We start from the raw sequence: 24,030 nt of genomic DNA on the forward strand, positions 1-24,030 counted from the left end.
ATAGCTTTTCCTCCCTAAATTCTCTGATCTTGTTACCCAAAAGTTATAAGCATATTTTGCTCTTCCGATTCTAGGATTCAGTCATAGACATTTACCTGTCACATGCCTGCACTCAACATCTTTTAGCCAGAAACTTAATGGAAAACATTGACTTCTAAATGTTAGGAATTCCTCCCTTCACTCACCCATTCACACGGAGTGCTAGGTTTTGTGACACGTGTTTTGTACTATTACCTCACCTAAGGCTCACAATAGCCCTGTGAGATGGGGGCCATTGCTGCTATTTTACAGGTGAGGAATCTGAGGCAGAGACCTGGTATGCTTCGCCTGGCTTTATCAGATCCCCTTGCTTTCAAGAAAAATCATCTTTTACTAGGGTGGTATCTACCTCTTTTGCGGACGCGTAATGGAAAGATTTACCAAGTCACAAGGGAGACACTGGTGTTTAGGGAAAACTGAAATAAACGTACTAGGAAGACAAGGCTGGAGATGGATCCCTGCAGCCCTGGGAGGACAACTCGGACTTGGGGGAGGTGAAGGGAAGAGGGAAGGAACGGCCCTCCGGAGTTTTCCTAGGAGCAAGTACAGCCCCACGATCCTCCAACTCCCCTTTCACCAACGCGAAGTAAGCGCAGAGAAGACTCCCAAATAGACACAAAGAAGAGACTCTCAAAAAGACACAAAAAATTCCCCCCCGCCTGCCATATCCATTTCCCGCACACACACACAGGCTCCCACACTTTGTGAAAACCCATAGACAAATCGGTTTCTGTGATGGGGCTTGGTGACTGTTCTGAGTCTCATCCTACTCCAGTATCTTCACAAACTCCTCGGGCTGGCTTTTCGCTGGCTCAGAGCGCGACGATATCCAGCACAAGTTTAGGAGTGCCTAACAATTTCTTTAGTGGTACAGGGGAGTCCAGTTTTGCTCCAAGTAGTTTCCTGGAACTCGAAGCCTGTCGGATGAGATCGGCCTAGTTGAAATTGAATTTCAGCACTTGCAGACTGGGGTTGCCTTCCCGAATTTCAGATTTTAAGCAAAAATACGCTGGAGGCATGTTTCGAGAACGGCGCGCCCTCCTGTGGACATAGAGGATAAAGCTCACCCCCCACCACAAAACACCCACAACCAACCAACCAACAGAAAACTCCACAACCCTGTAACTACCCCTGTAAACACCAGGCTTCTTGAGGGATTTCCTTGCAACAGGATTTTTTTTTTTTTTTCGAAGCGGCTCTCACTGGACAAAGTCTTTAAATTGGTTCTTTTTCTGGAAAGTTGGTTTGGGAGCTAACCTCAAGCCTAGAACTGGTTCGTTATTTGCATAGATTGGGTAGGAAACCATCAGAAGAGAGGGTGAAAATCCTCCACTCGAGACTCTTGACTGTCAAACCCCGGCGTAGACAAGAAAAAGATCTTTATGACGGAGATGCTTTGACACCTGCACGAGGAAAGCCCAGCAGATTCCTCGTCCCTAGACATAACCAGTTAGCTACGAATACACCATTCAGTCACATTTTCCAACACCACAAGGAAGAATAGTCCCAGTGGCCTTGGCCCTGCGTGATTCCTGATATGTTAACAAACATGCCCCAGGTGCAGGAAGGTGCCTGTGACTTGTGAGGCAGCGGCCCCTGGTCTGACAGAGCAAATCATCTGTACTTCCCCAGGGCCACTGCCTACAGCTCTCCCAGACTCCTGCCCCTAGGCAAACTGTGATGAGAGCAGTTGGTGAAATCCTTCTAAGTAGGGGATGAACAAGTGCAGAGGCTAGGTTCTCCTTCCTGCATTCTCTGAAAAGGAAAAAGAACATCTTCAGCCTAAATCCTCACTTTCTGTGCAGCACTCAAAGATCTTCAAACAAATCACAAACGTGTAGTTAGTGCTTTCCAGAGGCTAGGCCTGTGACAGGTGCCCCACAATTGATAGGCAACCCAAACTAGGCACATAGACTTCAGGATGACAGGGCAAGAATGTAGTCAAAGGAGCCTTTCTTTTCAAATGCTCATTCAAAAGGCACGTAATTCGGTGATCCAGCCTTTCCTCCCTACCTTCAGCTACTGAATGGCCTCATTAACAGAGTCATGGTTGACATTCACCTCCAGGGAGCCTTCTGCTCCAGTCTTGGGCAAAGACTTGTTCTTAGAGTGGGATCATTGAAGGAAAAGGAGAGAGAAGAAATCTGGGAAGAAGTGGAACACAAGGTTTTGGGACCAAACACGGGCATGAGCTATCCTGGGATCTGGGATGACTGAACCAGATTAGGTGATAATTTTATGCACTCAGCAAGAATTTTTGAATTCCTAACATGAGCAAAGGACTGTGAGGCTGAGAACTAAAAGAAGACCAAGGCCACAGTGCTAGTCCCTCCCCTAGGAGACCTTGCTGTCTGGGACCGGGGTAAGGGCTTATTAAACAGGCAATTAAAACATGAGGGGTTATGAGAAGGGGACATTCAGGTGCTGAAGAAACACAGGTGGGGTTAAAGAGAGACAGTGAAGGCCTTGGCAAGAAGGACTGAATGATCTAAGTTAGTATTTGAGGAATGAATAGAGAATCAGACCTTGTAACGTGAGGGCAAATGAGTTCTGCTGGTGGAAAATGCGGAGAGGGAAGAAAACCAAGAATAGCAATAATTTTATCGTGGCTGGTGACTAGAAGCTAATTTGGGGGAATGTGTGTGACAAAAATGTGATAAATGAGGTTGAAGAAGTGGGCAGGTTAGGGTAGCCATCATTAAAATGTGAAAAGCTCCCCCAAGCAAAGTGGAAAGAACTTGTTCTGAATTCTCAAATGTGAGAAGGGCTGCTCACTCATGGATTAGGAGAACGAACTGTACCACACAGATGGACTTAATCCCAGTGCAGAGGCATTACTAAAACAAGTTTAAGAAGGAATCTAAGGAACTTGCAGCTACGATGCGACGAGGTGGCCTGAAGGTAGTTAAGGCCACGGACTGCTAATCCTCTGTGCTCTGCTGGTGTGGAGTGGGCTCGAACACCATCCTCTGAGAGCGATCATCGAAGAGTCAAGCCGCGAGGGAGAGCTGAACCACTCCACGTCCATCGCCTTCAAATCAGATATTTATCTCTGCTCAGCTTAGACTCCTTCTTCCAGTTTTCTAGTGACGCGGCCATTCTTATTCAAAAACAGAAAGTCCTTTTGTATGCGCAAATTCCTTCCCAGGAATAAAGCCACGGGTAGACACCCGAGAGACAGCCCCTCCCCACCCGGATCTGGACTGCGGCTGCAGAATGGGCGGCTGCTTCCTGCGCTGCTAGTTCTGCCTGTGGCTTCGCTCCAGCAGGTGGGCTCCGGCTTCTGAAGACTGACAATGATACTACTGCTCGTTATGGCTGACATGTGGTGGGCTGGATTACAGGGGGAAATGCTAGTTTTAAGGGACGAGATTGCGGAAATAAAAAGTAAGGAGGAAAATGCTCAGGAAGGTCCCACCGAGACTTGAACTCGGATCGCTGGATTCAAAGTCCAGAGTGCTAACCATTACACCATGGGGCCCATGAAGAAAGTGCCTGAACAGGTATCTCTTGTGACAAAAGTTCATCTTTGCGGCGTTAGCTCCCCACTATTAAATTGGAAATAATGTGTAGTTTTGGTTTCTTTCCAACAAAATTGTACCGCCCCCTGGAGGAGCACTTTGAAAATGTGTGTGTTTTGGTTGTCTCAGTGGCTTGGGGCACAGCTGGCGTTTACAGATCAAGACTAGAGATGCTGAAAGTCCTAAGATGCCCAGGACAGTCCTATACCAAGAATTCTCTAGGACTGCACAACTTCTGTAAAACAACTTTGAATGCTTCATCTGGGTTTTCAGGGGCCTTTTTAAAGGATGAAATCCGTGATTCTGCGTTTGCATCCTCCCCCTTAATCATCTCCTCATTTACAACTGGCAATGCTGTGTAGGACCCTGTTAGGGCTTTGACTTTTATTCTGAGATGGGAAGTCACAGTTTCCAGTTGGGTGTCCTGGGAGACACATTTTTGGAATCCTGAGTTACCACATGAGAAATCTGACCATTCTGAGGCCACCACACAGTTTAGAAGCCAGACCACACGAAAGTGCTCTGGTTAACATTCCCAGCCCACAGCCAGTGTCAATTGCCAGACATGTGAGTGAAGATGCTTCCAGCCCTCAGCAGCTGTCCCAAGAATCACAAGTCAGTGATCTACATGAGGCCTCAGACATCTTGGAGCAGACAGCCATCCCTGCTGTGCTCTGCCCTAATACCTGACCACGGAATCTGTGAACATAATAAAATGTTTGTGCCACCAAGTTTGGGCTGCTTCTTACGCAGTAACAGCGAACAACTATAGAAACAGGAACTTTCCTGATCTACTCCCTTAGTTTTGCCTAATAGGATTGTTTCCAATTTTTTGCCACTGTAAGTAACGCTTTAGTGAACATCAGTGTTCATGTCTTCTTACGGGCCTATTGAAGAGTTTGAAATATATTTTCAAAAGGATGATTGTTTACAAAATTGTTGGGCTTGCTTGGGGTTTTGTGACAGTGGAATGAAATGTGAAAAGTAAAAAATACTAATTAGATGATTAGGAATAGAAAGAAAAAAAAAAACCCCAAAGACACCCTCTCAGTGCTATGTATTGTTATTATATTAAGCTGTGAAAAAGACATTTGTTGGGTATGATTCACTCAGAGGACATTCCAGGTTCTGGTGCTGGGGTTTGGCTGAGAATTCACCCCTTTAGGGATGGTTTTACAATAATATTGTTTGCTTTCCTAGATCTAGATCCTAGCAGAGGTGGGGCCATCTTTTCTTGTTTTGCAGGGCATTTTTTTCAGCAGTTATTTTAAAAAAACCTGCAGGTTGTCAAGGCTTTATCAGAAATTAAGTTGGATGAAGAGAAAAAGACACAAGAAACTCAAAACTTCTCACCTGGTGGCTCCCATTGTTCCAACCACCATGGCCTCTTGCAGATTCCAGAACATGCTAAGCAGGGACCTGACTTGCATACTCGTTCCTTCCACACAGAACAGCTTTCCCCACTTTATGCCAGGGACTCCTCTGTGAGTCCTTGTTTGCATACCCGCCTTAAAAATGAGACCCGCAACTTCCTGTCACCTTCCCTGCTTTATTTTTATCCAAATCACGTATTAAGGAACTGATATACTAAGAATTTAATTAATTTATTTTTTATTGTCTGGCTTGCCCCTCCACTCAAACTGCCACAAGAACAGGAACTTTCACAGGCCTTTTTTTGCTGTGTGTCCTCAATGCTAGAACAGTACCTGTTATCTAATAAGAACTCAATAAATATTTTATGATGAAATTAATTCATTTCCCTTTTGCTGACTGATTGGATCACCCTGAGGTAAAATTATTAGCTCTACAATGATCTGCCTGACTTATAACTGGAATTTACAATACTTTCTGTTTCATTCTTCTTCCCTTGGTGTATGGTGCTCAGTTATTTCCCTATTACATATATTGTCTTTGACTCAACTTCCTGATGAAACTGGGTTGATTTTCTACTCCTATTTTGCAGGTAAGGAACCTGCAATGAGTTTCATTGACTTGTCTGTGGGCGCACAGTGACTAAAATGGCCTTTGTCTCTCTGTAGTATTAAAGCCACACCTCAACGATGTCAGATCCTTAGATCTTCCTTTTTTTTTTTTTGCCAAGGAACCTCCTGGATGGTGGAAGATAAAGCCCTGTTGAAGGATACCACATGCCCCAAATTTTCTTATGAAATAAAATCCTCTTTGGTCTTTTTGCTATTTTTTTTTTAATGTAAAAGAATGAATTCAGGCCTGCTCTTTCTTCTAATATTGACTACCTAAATTTCAGAACCTATCCTTAAAAATGCAAGTCTATAATTAATACTTTGATTCTTAAAAAAACAGGGAGATTTTCCTCTCTCCTGAAGTTATAGTTACAATTCTCCTTCGTGAAAGTTGTCAAATGAATGTGATCCAATGTGTTGTCAGATTCTCTTTCTCTTATTCAGTAGAGTTCTGTGCCAGTATACAAACCTTCCTCCCAGTTGTCCTCAGTTAATAAAAATGTGGGTGTGTCACTTGATTTGTGAGCAATCTCCTGGGAAATCCAAGGATTAGACATTATTGCATATTCCTTAGAGATGTATCTACGCAGTACGCAATTCTGGTCCACTGGCTGCAAAGATAACAATGTTGTATTTGACATCACTTTCTAACTGGTTAACTAAAGGACTACTAGTTCCAAAACAAATGGACCAATGGTACTTTCTTTTTCTTCTTCACACTCAGAGGAACAAAGAAAATCCTATGACTGCTAGATTAATGTAACAAATAATGTGAGAGTTGGCTTCATTTAAATAACCATACAGCATTCAATTGGCACATAGAATTGTGACTATTTCAGAATCTTATCTGATATGCTCTTCACGGCTCAGAATGTGTTGTTTTACACTTGAGTCCTGTAATCATCTTGAGAAGCCTGCTCATCACACAGAATGAAGTCCTTGGTATAACATTCATCCCGACTGCTTGCTCAGCCCTTCAGGCTGCTCCCTTCTGCCCACTCCTGTAGACTTTAGTCCCGCCAACCACTTCCAATGCCTTGAATCTAATACTCACTTTCTTACTTCATCTGCCCAGAAAGTTGTTTTGTGCCCTGCTGCCCCTCTCCCCCTGCCATTGGTAATATTTATTTTGTGGTCCTTGGGCTTTCCATACACATCTCTATTGACGCATTTATTATCTTACATGTGTTTTATTTATTTATCTATTTCTTTATTGACAATGCAAACATGACTCAAAATTCAAAATGCATAAAAGGGTTACAATTGAAAAGATCCTCCATCCATCCATCTCTAGGCCATCGAGCTTCCTTTCCACAGAGGCAACCAAAGTTAGCAGTTTGTCTAACAGTCTTCTAAAGATATTTTACATTCATACATATATATGTACCAATTCTGCACAATATCCCATACCTTGCTTTTTGCACTTGGAGAGGCCATAGACTAATACAGTGGTTACAATATGGCTTCTGAAGCTAGACTACTTTTGAGTTGCTTTCACTACTTAATAGTTGTGAAAACGTAGGCAATTTTCTCAAATTCTCTAAACTCCCACTTTATAATCTGTGAAACAAGAATAATCACAATAATTTAACTCAAAATGTTGTTATAAAGGTTAAATAATTTAATGTGCATAAGGAAATTTTTAGGACATTATCTGACAGATGGTAAGCAATAAATACTAGCTACTATTAAGAAAACTAACCTTGTGATGTTTTAAAATCAGATAGAATGATACGCTATTAATGTCATTGCTTTATTGTTTATCAGATTGCTTCTATTTTGTACAACGAACTGGGCTGCCCTAAAACCCTGTACATGTGTCATTTTGCTCATTTTCGAAAATGGTAAATTCCTAGAAGAGGCTTTGCTGGGTATAAAGAAATATGTATTTTTTAATTTGATAGATATCGCCAATTTTCCTCCCTGAAAATTCTACCAATTTTCAGGGCCACCGCCAGTGATTGAGAATTGAGTTCAAGGAGTCTTATTCAAGCTTTTCCATTTCTATTCCAGAAAGCAGTGACTGTCCTATAGTGAAAAGTAGATACTGAATAAAATGATAGTAATTGGATGGAAGAATGCTTTAGGAAATACAGTTGGATTTTGGTGGTAGCAGGAATTACTTAAAATTCACTATGGCATCTTGTTTGCTCATAAAGTCATTGAAGACTATTAGAAGGCAAAACTTTGAGCTGGTCTACTGTTAGAGATTTCTCTCAGAACCTGGAAAGAGTGATTGAAAAAAGCATTATTGAAGTTTTGTTAATATCATAATGCAACAGGGGGACAGAAGATAATTAATAGAAAGTTAGCCAGAGCCCCACTTATTGATTGGCTTTGCAGCAGAAAAATGCTTCATTATTGTTGTCACCTGAGGGGGAGGGGAGCAAAACCTAACAGTTGCAATTTGTATTTTATTCAGGAATTTTATGGAAGAGCGTAGCCCAAGAGACAGACTCTCAGATAGTTCTGAGGAACTGTTCCAAAGAGGTAAAGGAGGAGCCAGAATATATAGAAATTTTTGCTGGAAAAAAAAAAGTAATCAAACATCAAAAGATTCCTGCTAATCACAAAAAAGCAGACATCTTAAGTTAATGATATTAGTGCTTTTCCATCTATGGGAAGATGCAGGAGTCTGGCCTCACTGAAATTCTTCTTTTGATATGCACCTTAACTATCTAGGGCCAGTGTCTGGTTTTCCTCCATTCTGAATTCCCCCCAGAGCACACCATAGAGGGTGGCTGCAATGGTTGATGGCTTGATGGCAGGCAACATTGTTTACTGAAATGGTAGGCAACATTCTTTGTCCACATTATAATAATGGGCTGCGAGCTAATACACCTTATGCCTACATCTGCAGTTTGGCAAGTAGTAAATGGAGACCCACCTTCACTGATTAATCCTATTTCTTGCCAAACATACTCACATCTCTGAGTCCACAGAACCTTTTCTTCCTTCCATGGGCACAGCACAGTCAGCCTCACACCTTACCCAAGGTCTCAGCTACTTTTGGAGCAGCCTTGGCTGGTACCTCCTCCCCCACCTTTGGAACAAGGAAGACGGTGGAACTGCGAGTCTTTCCCGCCCGCGTTTCTCTAGTTTTCAACTAGGTCCGAAGAATTCAAATAAACAGCTGGACTTTTTTCCCCCCTCTCCCCATGAATGTCTTTTTTTCTAAGTTTGTCTTTCGAGTTTCCTTCTATCTACACTCTGAACATGACAAGACCTTGGAAAGGCGGAGAGGAACTTGGGTAAGAGTGGTACTAAGCACCACCTTAAGGTCCTGCGTGGCTACTCTCAGGGTATCACCAAGTCCGCCATCCCGCACCTGGCCAGGTGCGGTGGAGTGAAGCGCGTTTCTAATCTCATCTACAAAAAAGACCCTCTGGATGCTGAAGGTCTATATTAGAATAATATAAAGGTGATTATGAAGCCATAACCTACAGGGACCTGCCTATGGACATTGTGTTCTCAAACGCCAGGGAGGCACCCTCTGGCTAATACGGCTGATTACATTGTTTTTCGTATTTCCGGTCTCGCTTGTAAAAGCTTTCTTCTGGGGTACTTACTTTTTCTTTTAAGGAGCTAGAAAACTGTTCAGATCACTTCTTGTGGCTGAAAGGCTTAGTTACTTAGATGCTATAAAACAATACAGTATCTAAAGAAAAAAGCGTTAGCAAACCGCAGTCCAGTGACTCGGGATTTCCCTGGTTGAAAAGTTTTCAGACATTGGGGCTATCCAGTCAAGACATGGGGAGAGGAGTTAGAAGAATCCAGACAGTTTTGATATCAGAAATGTTCACACAAAAACATTTTTAAGTATACTCATCTGAACATGTCAAAAAACACTAAGTTTGGGCAGCATTTTTTCAAGTATCACCCACAGTTCCCACAGGAAGACACCACATACGTAGCTGGTAGGCAAACCGCAACAGCTCTTTTTTGACAAGTGTAGGTGGCTCTGAAAAGAGCCTTTGGGTCGTGGGTAGTTGGCAGACTTGCTTACTTGGAGCTGGTATACTTGGTGACGGCCTTGGTGCCCTCGGACACGGCGTGCTTGGCCAGCTCCCCAGGCAGCAGCAGGCGCACGGCCGTCTGGATCTCCCGGGACGTGATGGTCGAGCGCTTGTTGTAGTGCGCCAGGCGCGACGCCTCGCCCGCGATGCGCTCAAAGATGTCGTTGACGAACGAGTTCATGATGCCCATGGCCTTGGACGAGATGCCGGTGTCCGGGTGGACCTGCTTCAGCACCTTGTACACGTACACCGAGTAGCTCTCCTTGCGGCTGCGCTTGCGCTTCTTGCCGTCCTTCTTCTGCGCCTTGGTCACCGCCTTCTTGGAGCCCTTCTTCGGGGCTGGGGCGGACTTGGCTGGCTCAGGCATGCTGAACAGCAACGGCAAAAACGGAAATTGAATGAGCGGGAAGCGAAAGGCACCTTTTTAATCACAACGGCTTATGCAAATGAGGTGGAGTTAGGGTGTCTGGTGATTGGTGGTTATTCTCGCGTGACGTCACAGGTCAGTTTCGCCCAATCGAGCCGCACATCCTACGGAGTCGCGTTTCCATTGGCTCAAATGAAAGTAAAATACTAGCCAATCTTACGGCTTCCATTTTCGCGCCCAGCAGGGCCTATAAAATATGCGTTTCAGTGTTCTTGTCTGCATCTTTCTAGGCAGCAGCTGTTGCGTCTGAGTCATGTCTGGACGTGGTAAGCAGGGGGGTAAGGCTCGCGCCAAGGCCAAGACCCGCTCCTCGCGGGCCGGGCTCCAGTTCCCCGTGGGCCGAGTACACCGCCTGCTCCGCAAAGGCAACTACGCCGAGCGGGTCGGGGCCGGCGCGCCGGTGTACCTGGCGGCGGTGCTGGAGTACCTGACGGCCGAGATCCTGGAACTGGCGGGCAACGCGGCCCGCGACAACAAGAAGACGCGCATCATCCCGCGCCACTTGCAACTGGCCATCCGCAACGACGAGGAACTCAACAAGCTGCTGGGTAAAGTCACCATCGCTCAGGGTGGCGTCCTGCCCAACATCCAGGCCGTGCTGCTGCCCAAGAAGACTGAGAGCCACCACAAGGCCAAGTGAGGACCAAGTTTGGAAACAATTGAACAAACGGCTCTTTTCAGAGCCACTTCTATCGTCATAAAAAAAGGTGACACGATTTGTATTTCCCACTGTTTTACCTTTTGCTTAGTGTAATGAGGGACAGTCCAGATGCTTCTCTTCAGTTCTAAGGTACCTCCCTCACATCTCTCCATATTTCAGAATTGGCTTTTAGGAAGCTTTGTCAACATAAATGACTTATGTTACACTAACGTTCAAAATCACTGGGTTTACAAGGTATTAAGTTGACTTAATTATGTAGGTCCTTAGGTGGAAGTTAGTTTTAGGTTGAGTAACTTTTTGTCAAACCGAAGCCTGTTTTGGGACGTTGGGATTTTTCTGTGAATGATGCACAGAACTCACTGGAGTGTCTGTAGGAAGATAGTAAATATTGCATCTTGAAAAATTTGCCCTTAAGGAAGAATTGTTTTTAGTATGCTTACTAAAAGGTGCTTTTATCACTACCTGGTAGTACAAAAGTTAAAGCAGATGTCCAGATACAGTAATCCAAGCTTGGTTGTAACAACGATGGTAATGAATACTATTATTCCAAGAGCGCTAACAGTGGAGGCCTACCGTATGAAAAAGCAAAAGACTGTTTTCAGAATAAGGTAAAATATTCTCATATGTTCATATTTCTATTCAGGAGTAACAAGGTCTTTTTTTTCCGGGCTTTGGAAAGTTTTGGGACATTTATGCCAATTAGTTTTACCATTTTAAGAAATTCAGGCACAGGCTATTTATTCTGTTTCCTTTTTTCTAATATTTTCAATAGATTTTTTGACACACAGGTACCATGAGTTAGACACAATTTTACCTGTCCTAAAGAAAGTTCAATAGAAACATACAAAAGTAAAGCAAAATGTAACAGAATTAAGCCCAGGGGGATATTGAGGGAACACAGGAGTAAAATCTGTGAGAGGTAACATCTGCATTGAGGATTAAAGGAAATAGAGGAAAGTCTAGGGATTTCAGCAGAGAATGAGCATCAACAGACTCAGCTTGTATGTGCAGGCATATAACAAGAAGTTTGATACTGGCACATAAGGCAAATAGATCACAAGATAGAAAGGAGCCAGAGGGATTTGTAGGCCACTCCTTTGATTTTAAATATTTTAAAAATAGTGGTAACTTTCAAATCTTTATGTCCATCCCAGACATCTCAAACTTAGACATACATACTCATCTACTTTTGGAAATTCTTGTAGATCTGGGAAATTCAAAATTGATGTCCCAGGCTCATCATCACTACTTTCCCAGTGTTCTTAATACTTAGTATCACCATCTACTCATTAGCATGAGCCCAAATGGTCTAATATCAGAGTATTCATTTTTGTGAGCCATTACTATAACAAAACTCAAGTTCCAGAAAATAACAGGTAGGATAACTGACTGCTCTAGTTCAGCAGAGGGAGTGTTTAAAGAGACATGGAGTATGTGTCCACATAAATAGTAATGTCCACAACTAGGACTACTCATTTCCCTGGAAAAAACCTTAATATTTAATAAATACTGCAAGATTACTTTGGAGAAGTATATTGACTGCATATATCCAGGAGAGGGTGCCCTACCCAGACCGCAAGTGTTCAGTGTAGAAAGGGCGATCCCAGTTGTGAACACCTCTTGACTTGATACCTTCCTTAGCTTTCAAGCCCAGAAGGCACTGATTACACACTCAAAATACCAATCTGATTAGAAATTGGCCTTAGATTGGCCTAGGGGAAGAGGCAGACCACTTCCCACCAAATGCTGTATCTTTCTTTTTCCTGGGAGGGGACACACTATTTTACTGAAGGTGTCGATCCAAACAGAAAGTATTAGAATATTATTTTAACATACTGAAATACTGGCGTCACCCTAAATCCCATGTGGAAACCATACATCCTACATTTCATGAGCCTACTCACAGAAAAGTAAAAAGCATGATTATGTCTGATGGCTTAGTGGTTGTAGTAGTGATCTTACCTAACTAAAAAGAGGCATTAGGAATGCAAATTCTTACCATGTGTTTCACCAAGTTAGGAGATACATAGATAACACAGGAAAAGATCCAATATTCCAGGTAGTATTTTCTGTATTAGGAAGAAAATGCACAAGATGTAGTTCAAAGTAAGTGTAAACTAGGGCACTATCCTGTCAAAACTGAAGGAAAAAAGCACTGGTAAGGAACTCACTGTCAGACCCAATCCCTGGAGATTCTGGAGCAAAGATTTCTCCGGTAGTGGTAGGGAATTTTGTACTTAGAAAAATCACAACATAAAAAGTCCACCTTATTGTCTCAGTTAAGATAGGAACAGTAAAAACGAGCAGGTAAACAGTCCTTTTTCAGTGTGCACGTAGGTGGCTCTGAAAAGAGCCTTTGGGGGTGGATGGGAGCTTCGGGCTCAGGCCCTCTCCCCGCGGATGCGGCGGGCAAGCTGGATGTCCTTGGGCATGATGGTAACGCGCTTGGCGTGGATGGCGCACAGGTTCGTGTCCTCAAAGAGCCCCACCAGGTAGGCCTCGCACGCCTCCTGCAGCGCCATCACGGCCGAGCTCTGGAAGCGCAGGTCGGTCTTGAAATCCTGCGCGATCTCGCGCACCAGCCGCTGGAACGGCAGCTTGCGGATCAGCAGCTCCGTGGACTTCTGGTAGCGGCGGATCTCGCGCAGGGCCACCGTGCCGGGCCGGTAGCGGTGCGGCTTCTTCACGCCGCCCGTGGCCGGCGCGCTCTTGCGGGCCGCCTTGGTGGCCAGCTGCTTGCGCGGCGCCTTGCCGCCGGTGGACTTGCGAGCTGTCTGTTTAGTGCGAGCCATGGCTGGAAAGTTTAGCTGGTATACGGAGTCAAACCTAGCCACGTATTTATAGTGAGAGTCAGAAGCTGATTGGACAAGAAGAAACCAGGGCTACTCAACTGGTAACCGCACTGATTAGGACTCGAAAATTTTCTTTCCCAAATCCTCTGATGGTCTGTTATCCACGACCTAGATTTTTTAAATTTTTCTTGTGGTGCTAGCTCTATAACAGCGATTTCCAGTAGAAATAAATATGAGCTACGTAAGAAACAAACTTTTATAGGAAAGACATTAAAAAAAAGGATAAATTAATTTTAATAGTAATAGTGTTTTACCCAATATTTCTAAAATATTCATTTCAACATGTAATCAATATAATTGTTATGTATTTCACATTCTTTATTACTTTTCACTAACTTCGAAATCCAGTGTGTATATTACATGTTGACCACTTACTTCGGACTACCCACATATCCAGTGATCACTGGCCACAATTGGCTCGTAGTTAGCCGTGAAGACAATGGACCTCTATACCATCACTCTTCAATTTTCCCTCCTTCAAACATTTAAATTTTGACTTTTTTTTTAAACTTTTCAGCAAGCAAAATCTGATTTCCGTGTGAGGAATTCAAGGGCCAAAAACTTCATAGGGAAAAACATTCTTACTCGGACTTTTTTTTCATTGTCAGATAATATATAGAACGATTTCATTGCAGCATAATATATTTTTCTATTTTAGGAATGTAATTCCTTATTTCAAAAGAATCTAGTTCCCCATCACCAGTAAACTATGTTTAGCACAAGCAAAACCACCCCTTGAGATTCATCTACATCCAACAGTTCCTTAGCAACTGGCAAAACCATAGCATAGGCTCCTCGCCTGGTATCTGATAGATCTCACCATCCTCCCCACCCAACTCATCACTCCCCCTCCCCGCTCTCTCCCTCCCCCCACCCTCCTATCCCTCCCACTCCTTGCCACCTCCCCTCACTCTCCCAGGGCCTAGAAGTTACCAAGGCAAGCTTTTTAAAAGGGAAAAGGATCTAACTGTATCAGAACATTAACAAGATCTTTAACACAATAAAAGAAAATTTAAACTAGGATTTAGCACCTTTATCCTGAAATGATCACTTTATAGAGACCTCGATTTGTGTGGTGGGCCAAAGGAGCTTGGAAAATATTTGAGAAAACAAACTTCCATCAACTTTCCCAATAAAAGGCCTGAATGTTAAACTTTTCATTGATTAGCACGGTACAACTTAATGTACACTGATGAGATTAGGTCTTTCACAGAAATGAAGGCTCTGAAAATGCCTTAGGCCTAGGATGGTTTGGTTTGATACCAGAAAACTCAGGATGCCTTTTCTAAGATCCAGAAAACTAAAGTATCTCAAAACTGACAGAAAAAGACAAGTAGACCTACGACGAGACTTAGTAGTTTTCAAAGGCTTATGATGGACAGATGTGAGTATGGCAATATTTAATAGTGACTCACTATTCATAACCCCCAAACCGCCTAATGCTGAGACATTTATAGGGGAGCCTTCTACCTAACCCAAGTTTTGAGCTAAGTAGGGGTCTTCAGCATTATGCAATGCAAAAGGACTTAAAAAAAAAGTGTTCAGCTCTTCCTCGAAAATTGTGGTGGCTCTGAAAAGAGCCTTTGGTTTGAGTACTAAATTTGAGGTGCTGCAAACTAATCCAGACTTCTACTTGCCCTTGGCCTTATGGTGGCTCTCAGTCTTCTTGGGCAGCAGCACGGCCTGGATGTTGGGCAGGACGCCACCCTGAGCGATGGTGACTTTACCCAGCAGCTTGTTGAGTTCCTCGTCGTTGCGGATGGCCAGTTGCAAGTGGCGCGGGATGATGCGCGTCTTCTTGTTGTCGCGGGCCGCGTTGCCCGCCAGTTCCAGGATCTCGGCCGTCAGGTACTCCAGCACCGCCGCCAGGTACACCGGCGCGCCGGCCCCGACCCGCTCGGCGTAGTTGCCTTTGCGGAGCAGGCGGTGTACTCGGCCCACGGGGAACTGGAGCCCGGCCCGCGAGGAGCGGGTCTTGGCCTTGGCGCGAGCCTTACCCCCCTGCTTACCACGTCCAGACATGACTCAGACGCAACAGCTGCTGCCTAGAAAGATGCAGACAAGAACACTGAAACGCATATTTTATAGGCCCTGCTGGGCGCGAAAATGGAAGCCGTAAGATTGGCTAGTATTTTACTTTCATTTGAGCCAATGGAAACGCGACTCCGTAGGATGTGCGGCTCGATTGGGCGAAACTGACCTGTGACGTCACGCGAGAATAACCACCAATCACCAGACACCCTAACTCCACCTCATTTGCATAAGCCGTTGTGATTAAAAAGGTGCCTTTCGCTTCCCGCTCATTCAATTTCCGTTTTTGCCGTTGCTGTTCAGCATGCCTGAGCCAGCCAAGTCCGCCCCAGCCCCGAAGAAGGGCTCCAAGAAGGCGGTGACCAAGGCGCAGAAGAAGGACGGCAAGAAGCGCAAGCGCAGCCGCAAGGAGAGCTACTCGGTGTACGTGTACAAGGTGCTGAAGCAGGTCCACCCGGACACCGGCATCTCGTCCAAGGCCATGGGCATCATGAACTCGTTCGTCAACGACATCTTTGAGCGCATCGCGGGCGAGGCGTCGCGCCTGGCGCACTACAACAAGCGCTCGACCATCACGTCCCGGGAGATCCAGACGGCCGTGCGCCTGCTGCTGCCTGGGGAGCTGGCCAAGCACGCCGTGTCCGAGGGCACCAAGGCCGTCACCAAGTACACCAGCTCTAAGTGAGTCATCGACTGTATTAGTGATCTATTAGGCTCGTTCACACCCAAAGGCTCTTTTCAGAGCCACCCACAGTTTTCCACGAAAGAGCATGTCCACTACATGTTTAGTTTGAAATGGCTTTTATGCTTTCTTGATATGTGCAAGTATAACTAGATCGTTACTTAATAGCTGCCTTGCTTTTTGTGTATTTTTCCATTTTTGTTGTAGTTGCGTTGTGTTAAGAGTTTTGTGTATTTAATGGAGAGTTAATGCATAGAACACCGCCCTTTAGTCAGATGAAGTATTTAAAAATACTTCCTTGCACTGCAAGTAACTAGAGCATCGCTGTAATTCATGGGGCTTTACATTTTGTTTTCTGTTGAGGTACAAGCTACTCTGCTATTTACTGCTGATAGGTTTGAGTAAGGGATTAGAGCAGGATTCAAGAGATTGCTTCCCAGACAGCAACAGGCCCATAACCTCACATGTCTCTAAAGCTTCATACTTGTAGTTGAAAGTTAAGGTAGCTTTAAGAGTGCTGAGACTTGGTGCTTCACAGAGAAATAGCCATCAAAAGGTTGAAAATGGTTGCCTCTGGGGAGTGGAATTTTTTAGTAAAACTGTCATCTCTCCTTGACTTAAATCGCTGCCTTAATGCTTCTGTTAATGAAACAAACTTGGATCCGATCACTTCCTACTTAGTAAAGCCAGTTCACTGGTACTGGGTTCTGGTGACGGAAATTAAAGCATTTATTTGCAGGGCTCAAGTAAAGGGTGTGGGTGGCTCATGCTCAAAAGAGCCTTTTATATTTATTTAACAAACAATAAATGGAGGGAGAGAGGCTTTTTACCCAGAAAGGCCCTGCGTGGTTCCTGCTCAGTTTCAGTTTCCTCCTACATTTTCACTTTCCCAGTTTGCTGCCCTTGGATGCCTAAAACTCCTTTCCTTTGTCCTGTCATTTCTCTGCAAATTTTTTGTACCTCTTTGAAGACGCTAAATAAGCTGGAATTCTAAGCCTCCATTTTGAGTTACTTTTCATTTAGGTTTCTCTCTTATGATGTGCACGTGTAAAGACACTCTGGTTTTCTCCTGTTAATACGTGTTTTTGTAAGAGTACCAGTTGAAAACATGTGACTAGAGGTAAAGTTTCTCCTCCCATACAACTGGTGTTTTCCAAGAATGTTGGGAAGAGTAGTTAACCAAATGTATGGAAAAGCAAATCGGGGCAAGAAAAAAAATAAGATATTGGTAACAACATTGCCACTAAACTTTTCATCTTTTCTGAAAATGATTTTAGATTTAGTATATACAAAACAAAATTGCATTCTTTTAAAGATGTCAATTTTTATGCCCCAATTAATAAGTGCAGTGCAATTACCAAAATTCAAAGGGTTTTTTTTCTTTAACTTGAAACATGTTACAATGTTTAAAACATTCTAATGGAAATGCAATAGAAAGGACAATTGTTCCCAGTACAGTACAGACATTACATTAACTATGGTACTTAATCTTTGAGAGATAAATCAATAAATCTTGCTGAGTGACCAGTGATCAACCAAAGAAAAAAACTGAATTACCTACCCTAAAATTAATTCTGAATGTAACAAGCAAATTTTAAAAACAATATATAGAACAGAATAGGATTTTAGTAAGAGTTCCAAGTATAGTGTTAAAGCTGCCACCTTATAAGTGAATTAAAGAATTATTTTAAAAACCTGGCTGATTAAGGAATTGCTAGTGAATTGTTTAAAACTGCACGGGGGTATTTCATAGGACAGAATAATAAGCAAACATTAAAAATAACATTTAAAAACTTAAGGGAAACTGATTTAAATATGATCAGTGTAAAGTGGTTATTAAAACGCCATATACAGCGTTTTCTTTGGGGAAAAAATGTGCTTTTATCTGGTCACCAAAGTACTAATTCCCTAGCAGTAATGACATCTATATGGTGGGATAACTGGTTGTTACTTTATTGTATGCTCTTTTCGTTATTTTCCTCATTGTTTTGTCTTCGTATTCAAAAGCAACTGTTAAAGCCTTAAAAAATGGTAACAAAATAGTTACTACAACGTGAAATACAGTGCAGAACCGAGGTTTTTTGTTTTTTGTTTTTTTAGATTTCCGCCTCTCCCTCCCTGGGGCGGGACTTCCCGCCTACTTTCTTCACGTTCTCAATTCGGTCCGCGAACTGATGTATTAAGGCCAGAGTCAGGGCCGGATACATACAAAGGAGAAGCAACTGAATTGTTTCGCGATGTCTGGTCGTGGTAAGGGTGGAAAAGGTCTTGGTAAAGGAGGTGCAAAGCGCCACCGAAAAGTCCTGCGGGATAATATCCAAGGAATCACTAAGCCCGCGATCCGGCGTCTGGCCCGGCGAGGTGGTGTGAAGCGCATCTCTGGCCTCATCTACGAGGAGACCCGCGGGGTGCTGAAGGTGTTCCTGGAGAACGTGATTCGGGACGCCGTCACCTACACCGAGCACGCCAAGCGCAAGACCGTTACGGCCATGGACGTGGTCTACGCGCTCAAGCGCCAGGGCCGCACTCTCTACGGTTTCGGCGGCTGAGTTAGCAGTTTTGCTTCCGATTTACGAACAAGCCCTTTTCAGGGCTTCCTATTTTCTCATTTGAGGAGCTGTGATGCTAGTTTCGTAACTATTTCTAAGTATTTTGATAACCACTGCGGACATTTTCTTTTTTTAATATAGCCGTTTGTTCTCCGAGGCTGGCTTGTGCGTCTTCCAGGGCGCATGCGTACCCAATCCGCCTAGTTACAGCAGGGGACTCTGCTCCGTCAATCCTTCACCTAAAAACATATTCGAACGTAATTTGTAAGGGATCATTAGTTGCCGATTTTGCTAAAGAAGGTGGATAGTGGGAAAGATTATCTGCTTCATGACTTACGTTTGTTGCATAAAGAGATCTTGCTATAAATATCTACGTGATTTAAGTGGTTAGAACAAAGACATCCGGGACTTAGGACAATTGTTTGGCTTTACTTTCCAGCTGTACTGGGAAAACTTACACTAGAAGGAAGCCATACCCTGAAACCTTAGCAAATATAAAAAAGTATTGTAATTAAATGCCCTGAGAATTTGCAGGTATTCCTTAACATAGATTAGGCAGTTTCATCGCTTGTTCAGGACTCTCCCTTAGAAAACGCACTACAGTCAGCCAGGAAAGATCTCAATCGGTGGCTTCGGGAACGTTAGTTAAATAATTCATCTATTTATATTACAGAGTGACTGCTGTGCTTCAGACACTGCACTTGGCACTGGTGATATATGAAGGGGGGAAAAAGACTCCTGCTCTTTTTACTGAGGAAAGACAAAATAAACTAATAAAAATCATTTTACTACATCCAATGGCCAATTATTAGTCTTCACTTTCTTTGGGCTGTTGGAAACACTGACATAATTGACCCTACAATTTCTCTTTGATACTTTTTTTGATGCTTCTGGAAAAACAGTAACCATCTGTTGATGACAACAAAGAATTTGGTTATTGTATCAATCAACATCTTTGTAGAGAAGGATAGAATCCTCTATTTAGGTATAATACCAATAGGATACTGACAAAACTCCAAGGGCCCCCTGATACATGCCATCAAGTATTTGCTATTATAGCCACCAAATAAGAAGGGCATTTATACCTAGGAACAAAATCTGTTGAGTTTTGTGTCTTTAATATGCAGTATTGTTTACCCAACTTTAAAAGTGTAAGTTAAACATTTATATCAATAACATCTGGTTCACTTAAGGATGTAGTTTCCTTTTTTGATCTGCCCTCTATTTTCAAATATTGCACAATATATAACAATTCTCATAATTGTATATGCTTAATTATAAATATACATGAGAGAACAAACCTTATGTATGGCTGAGAGGCTACAACTGGCAAAAGTAATTTAAATATAAATATATTAACACCTTAATAGTTTCATTATTCAAAATGGGATCTGGATTTAGAAAAGGTAGCATCAAAAGAATCAGGCTATGAATGTAATAGATTTCTAAAGACAAATACTATTAAGTATAATATAGCATTTAAATTATGCACAGAATACCTAGGAATTTGTTTTTAACTGAGAGACTTTTGTCTAAATTATTCAAGAAATCAGTAGAAAACCACAGAGATAATTGATTTACAGTATACAAAATATAAATATTTTATTTCCCCAACTCAAAATGTTGGGGAAATATAATTAAAAGTACAATCTCCCAGTTCAGAAAACTCCACACAAAGGTAGTAGAAACAGAAAAGTTACTTTTGAATAAGTATTAAGCTAGAATATGAGTGCATCACAGGTAATCTGCTAAAGGGTTTGCAAAGCAAAGAGAGAAATCTCTTTTATACAGCTAAGTGTATACAAACCATTCAAATATCATGTATGTAGGCTTGGAAATTTGGAATCAAGGGATAACAAGTTAGGCCCATCTCTCCCGAGGAAACCGAGATAGTGTTATCTTCTTTGTTTTTCAAAGATATGAGGCTAGGGTCCTCAAGGAAACATTCCTGAGTTGGGAGACTGGCTAGGTGCACATTTAGCATTTGACCTTACAAAGATTAACTATTGGTAAGGCAAGGAGTTCTTTTAAGCTTTCAACTTCAGCTATAAAGTATAAAACAATCTGGTCATTGTTTTCTCATTTTTTGTACATGTGGGCAATTGCTTTTTAGTCTGTGTCTGCATGTCTTTCACCTTTGAGTTTCTTTCTATAGCTTCTAAAATCTCTGGGAGGATACTTAGACCCTTGGATTTAGGTCTGGATTACCTAGTTTCTTTAATTCCTTTCCCATTAGGTACCAAGGATCTCTTTAAATTAGTTCTCCTGGGTTTGAGAGCTGCCTTGGATTTTCTAATCGTGGAGCACATTTTTATAATGTGACTTTGTTTTCCGTATAATTTAGTTGAAATACATTTTAAGCACATCCCATCCTTACCAACTGTTATGAGAAGTTAATAAGTACTTTATCAGCCTTCCACACTGTTGAAGTATGAAAGCCTACGTAACAGCATAGATGTTTCTTGAGCAGAGGACACATGGAGCTAGAATAGCTGTCACTAAATTGTAAACAAATTTTAAGGCCTTATTGGATACGTTACAAATTAGTGAGGTGCCAAGTGAACTTCTCTCCTTCCTTCCAAAACCTAAGCTTGCACTCCATCTACAAGAGAAATGCCATTCTACTAAAAAGCCCTATGTATTTGGTCTATTTCCTAGCTTATAACCCCATAAACTTTATTACAATGTAAACATTACTCTAGTAGGATTACTAGATAACACAGACTCCAGGTTTTAAGGGAAGTATATCCAAGTCTATTGCCTGAAAAGTACCAGAATTACAAGTCTCATAGGCAAGGATAAGTTTTTGTAATAAAGTCAGAAACCAGGAGATAAAAATTGCAAGCCAGAAATAAAAACTAAGAAGCAAAAACACCAGTCACAGCTCCTCAAGTGAAAGAGTAGGGGGCCCTGAAAAGGGCCTTTTGTGGAAAAAAAAAAAAAAATCGCAGATACTCAGCCGCCGAAGCCGTAGAGAGTGCGGCCCTGGCGCTTGAGCGCGTAGACCACGTCCATGGCTGTGACCGTCTTGCGCTTGGCGTGCTCGGTGTAGGTGACGGCGTCCCGAATCACGTTCTCCAGGAACACCTTCAGCACGCCGCGGGTCTCCTCGTAGATGAGGCCGGAGATGCGCTTCACACCACCTCGCCGGGCCAGGCGCCGAATGGCAGGCTTGGTGATACCCTGGATGTTGTCCCGAAGCACCTTCCGATGGCGCTTAGCGCCTCCTTTACCAAGGCCCTTTCCCCCTTTTCCACGTCCAGACATAGCGAAAGAACAAGAGCTAGCTTACAGCTTGTCTGTAACCTGCCCTGATGCGGGCTTTTATACATCCGTTGGCGGACCGAGTTGAAAACGTGAAGAAAGTCGGCGGGAAGTGTTGTTGGGGGGAGGGGAATCTGATGAAGGGGGGGAAAAAAAAAGAGGCCTTCTCGGTTCGTTTGTACTGAGTTTTGTACCATAGTAACTATTTTGTTATCTACTATGTTTTAACGCTTTAACAATTGCTTTTGAATGCGAACGCAAAATATTAATGTTGTGGAAAATACAGAACAGGGCGAGCAATAAAATAACAACTAGTTCTCCTACCACACAGAAATCACCACTGCTAGCTAATTTGCTGTTTTGGTGAACAGATAAAAGCACATATCCTTTTAAAGAAATTGTATGCATTTTGGGACCTCTTTGCCCTGATTACATTTTAATCAATTTCCTTTATTAAACAGAAAAATATTTTAATGTCTGCCTGTTATTCTTATGAATTTTCTTAATACAGTTTTAACCAACTCCCTAGCAGCCATTTTTTGGTTTTATAAATAGATTATTTTTCTATTTAATGTAAATGTAGTTCTTCACTATCCTTGGTTGTATGATACTATACTGACATTTCTAATGAAGAGCAGAATATGCCACCCCCAAATATCCCTGTATAGCAAAAGGACTATTTTGAGGTGATTATTTTTGAGAAAAAGCAAACAAGGAGAATCTTTAAAAATGGTAGCATTTACCCCTTTTTATGGGACGTTTACACTTATATGAGAAATCTCCAGTTGTAAGCATATCTCCCTCTATGTGCCAGGAAGAGAAAGATAACTTACAAGAAATTTATCAATGGAGAAGATGCAGGAGTTAAATCTGCCGTACTTTGTTTACTGTGATTTTCCAGGTCAAGTCCTACAACAGACGACCTCCCCACCACAACATCTATTGTCTTTAGCTGAAGATGGTGCTTAAAGTGGTGGTTCAGTCCATTTCTGGGAGTTTTACTCAGTTCTCAGGGTATCCCAGATACACATAAGAGGTACACAGTATTAAACTTCTGTTTTTCTTTTGTTAATTTTTTTTTAATTATGGAGGGGTCTCAGCCACAGAAAAAATGAAATTAATATTTTCATATAAACAATTAAAATAGTAAGAATAGATAAAATTCTGGAAGAGGAGTTTACAAAACCACAAAAAACAATCTTAGGGGAAAGGCATTTTTTGGAAGCCTCAGTAATATGTGCTGCTGGGGGCTCCCAAATTCTTTGTCCGTAGTGTTTGCCCCTTGTCCAGAATTCCTGCCTTCTTCCAAATTCACTCAAGCTGTTTCACTATTCCACCACTGATGTTCATTAACATCAGTAATATTTATTTAAATGTGAGACTATTGATAGACTGGAAGAGGAAGTTGGAGGTACACCAAATTAATAAGATCATTCAGATCAACCCTTTCCCAGATAAATTAATAGCATGAAGTGAAAAGTCAGTGTAAATCTTTCCAACTGGTCTTTGCGACTTGGACCCTTTCTGATCGTCAGGCTTTCTTCTCCAGTTTAACTATTTTGAAGTTATTCATTTAACAATCCCTACATTTTCCCCACACGATCTCACCCTTGTTTAAATTTCAACTTCTTTTTTGCTTTTATTTCTATCACTTACTTTATAAGAATTTTTATTACAAAATGAACACAATTTAGTGATGATATTTCATGGGCTTGTCATTGAACTAGGGTCTAGGGAGGTGCAAATAAGAATAAAACTCAGTCTGCACTCTAAGGGCCCTTGTAAACTAAAGCTAAGATACTGAAGGGATTCAGAATGAGCTCCCCAAAATGTGCCACTTTTGCATGTGGACTATTTTGAGCTAAAGACAAGTGACATTCTAAGGTCTCAAGAGAAACTTATGCCCCTCCCTTAACTACCCAGAAGAATTTAAAATGGGAATCTTTCCCAGAATGAGAATTATTATCAGAGAAAAATTTTATCTGATTGACCCACCTGTATGGCAG

At 42.4% G+C, this 24,030-nt stretch overlaps 6 protein-coding genes and 1 non-coding gene across 7 annotated transcripts; 2 read left to right on the forward strand and 5 right to left on the reverse strand.

The window, feature by feature from the left end:
• Positions 1 to 3,448: 3,448 nt before the first annotated feature.
• TRNAQ-UUG (transfer RNA glutamine (anticodon UUG)) lies at positions 3,449 to 3,520 on the reverse strand. The gene has a single exon. It is a non-coding gene; the product is annotated as a tRNA-Gln (tRNA).
• A 3,220-nt stretch (positions 3,521 to 6,740) lies between these two features.
• LOC105084128 (histone H2B type 1-C/E/F/G/I) lies at positions 6,741 to 10,042 on the reverse strand. The gene has a single exon (XM_074348284.1). It carries the CDS (start codon positions 9,923 to 9,925, stop codon positions 9,545 to 9,547), a length of 381 nt encoding a protein of 126 aa, XP_074204385.1. The 5' UTR covers positions 9,926 to 10,042; the 3' UTR covers positions 6,741 to 9,544.
• A 129-nt stretch (positions 10,043 to 10,171) lies between these two features.
• LOC105084127 (histone H2A type 1-H) lies at positions 10,172 to 10,845 on the forward strand. The gene has a single exon (XM_010974156.3). The coding sequence runs from the start codon at positions 10,239 to 10,241 to the stop codon at positions 10,623 to 10,625; it is 387 nt and encodes a 128-aa protein (XP_010972458.2). The 5' UTR covers positions 10,172 to 10,238; the 3' UTR covers positions 10,626 to 10,845.
• A 2,072-nt stretch (positions 10,846 to 12,917) lies between these two features.
• LOC105084126 (histone H3.1) lies at positions 12,918 to 13,894 on the reverse strand. Its single transcript, XM_074348280.1, has one exon. It carries the CDS (start codon positions 13,436 to 13,438, stop codon positions 13,028 to 13,030), a length of 411 nt encoding a protein of 136 aa, XP_074204381.1. The 5' UTR covers positions 13,439 to 13,894; the 3' UTR covers positions 12,918 to 13,027.
• Positions 13,895 to 13,914: 20 nt separating this feature from the next.
• Positions 13,915 to 15,649, reverse strand: LOC105084125 (histone H2A type 1). The gene has a single exon (XM_074348283.1). It carries the CDS (start codon positions 15,518 to 15,520, stop codon positions 15,128 to 15,130), a length of 393 nt encoding a protein of 130 aa, XP_074204384.1. The 5' UTR covers positions 15,521 to 15,649; the 3' UTR covers positions 13,915 to 15,127.
• A 110-nt stretch (positions 15,650 to 15,759) lies between these two features.
• LOC105084122 (histone H2B type 1-C/E/F/G/I) lies at positions 15,760 to 18,577 on the forward strand. Its single transcript, XM_074348278.1, has 2 exons — positions 15,760 to 16,210; positions 18,312 to 18,577. Exons 1-2 carry the CDS (start codon positions 15,834 to 15,836, stop codon positions 18,463 to 18,465), a joined length of 531 nt encoding a protein of 176 aa, XP_074204379.1. The 5' UTR covers positions 15,760 to 15,833; the 3' UTR covers positions 18,466 to 18,577.
• A 3,087-nt stretch (positions 18,578 to 21,664) lies between these two features.
• LOC141574216 (histone H4) lies at positions 21,665 to 23,791 on the reverse strand. Its single transcript, XM_074348285.1, has one exon. It carries the CDS (start codon positions 22,025 to 22,027, stop codon positions 21,716 to 21,718), a length of 312 nt encoding a protein of 103 aa, XP_074204386.1. The 5' UTR covers positions 22,028 to 23,791; the 3' UTR covers positions 21,665 to 21,715.
• Between the last annotated feature and the right edge of the window lie 239 nt (positions 23,792 to 24,030).

This window comes from Camelus bactrianus, chromosome 20 (genome assembly GCF_048773025.1).
Source record: "Camelus bactrianus isolate YW-2024 breed Bactrian camel chromosome 20, ASM4877302v1, whole genome shotgun sequence".
NCBI classification, from domain to species: domain Eukaryota; kingdom Metazoa; phylum Chordata; class Mammalia; order Artiodactyla; family Camelidae; genus Camelus; species Camelus bactrianus.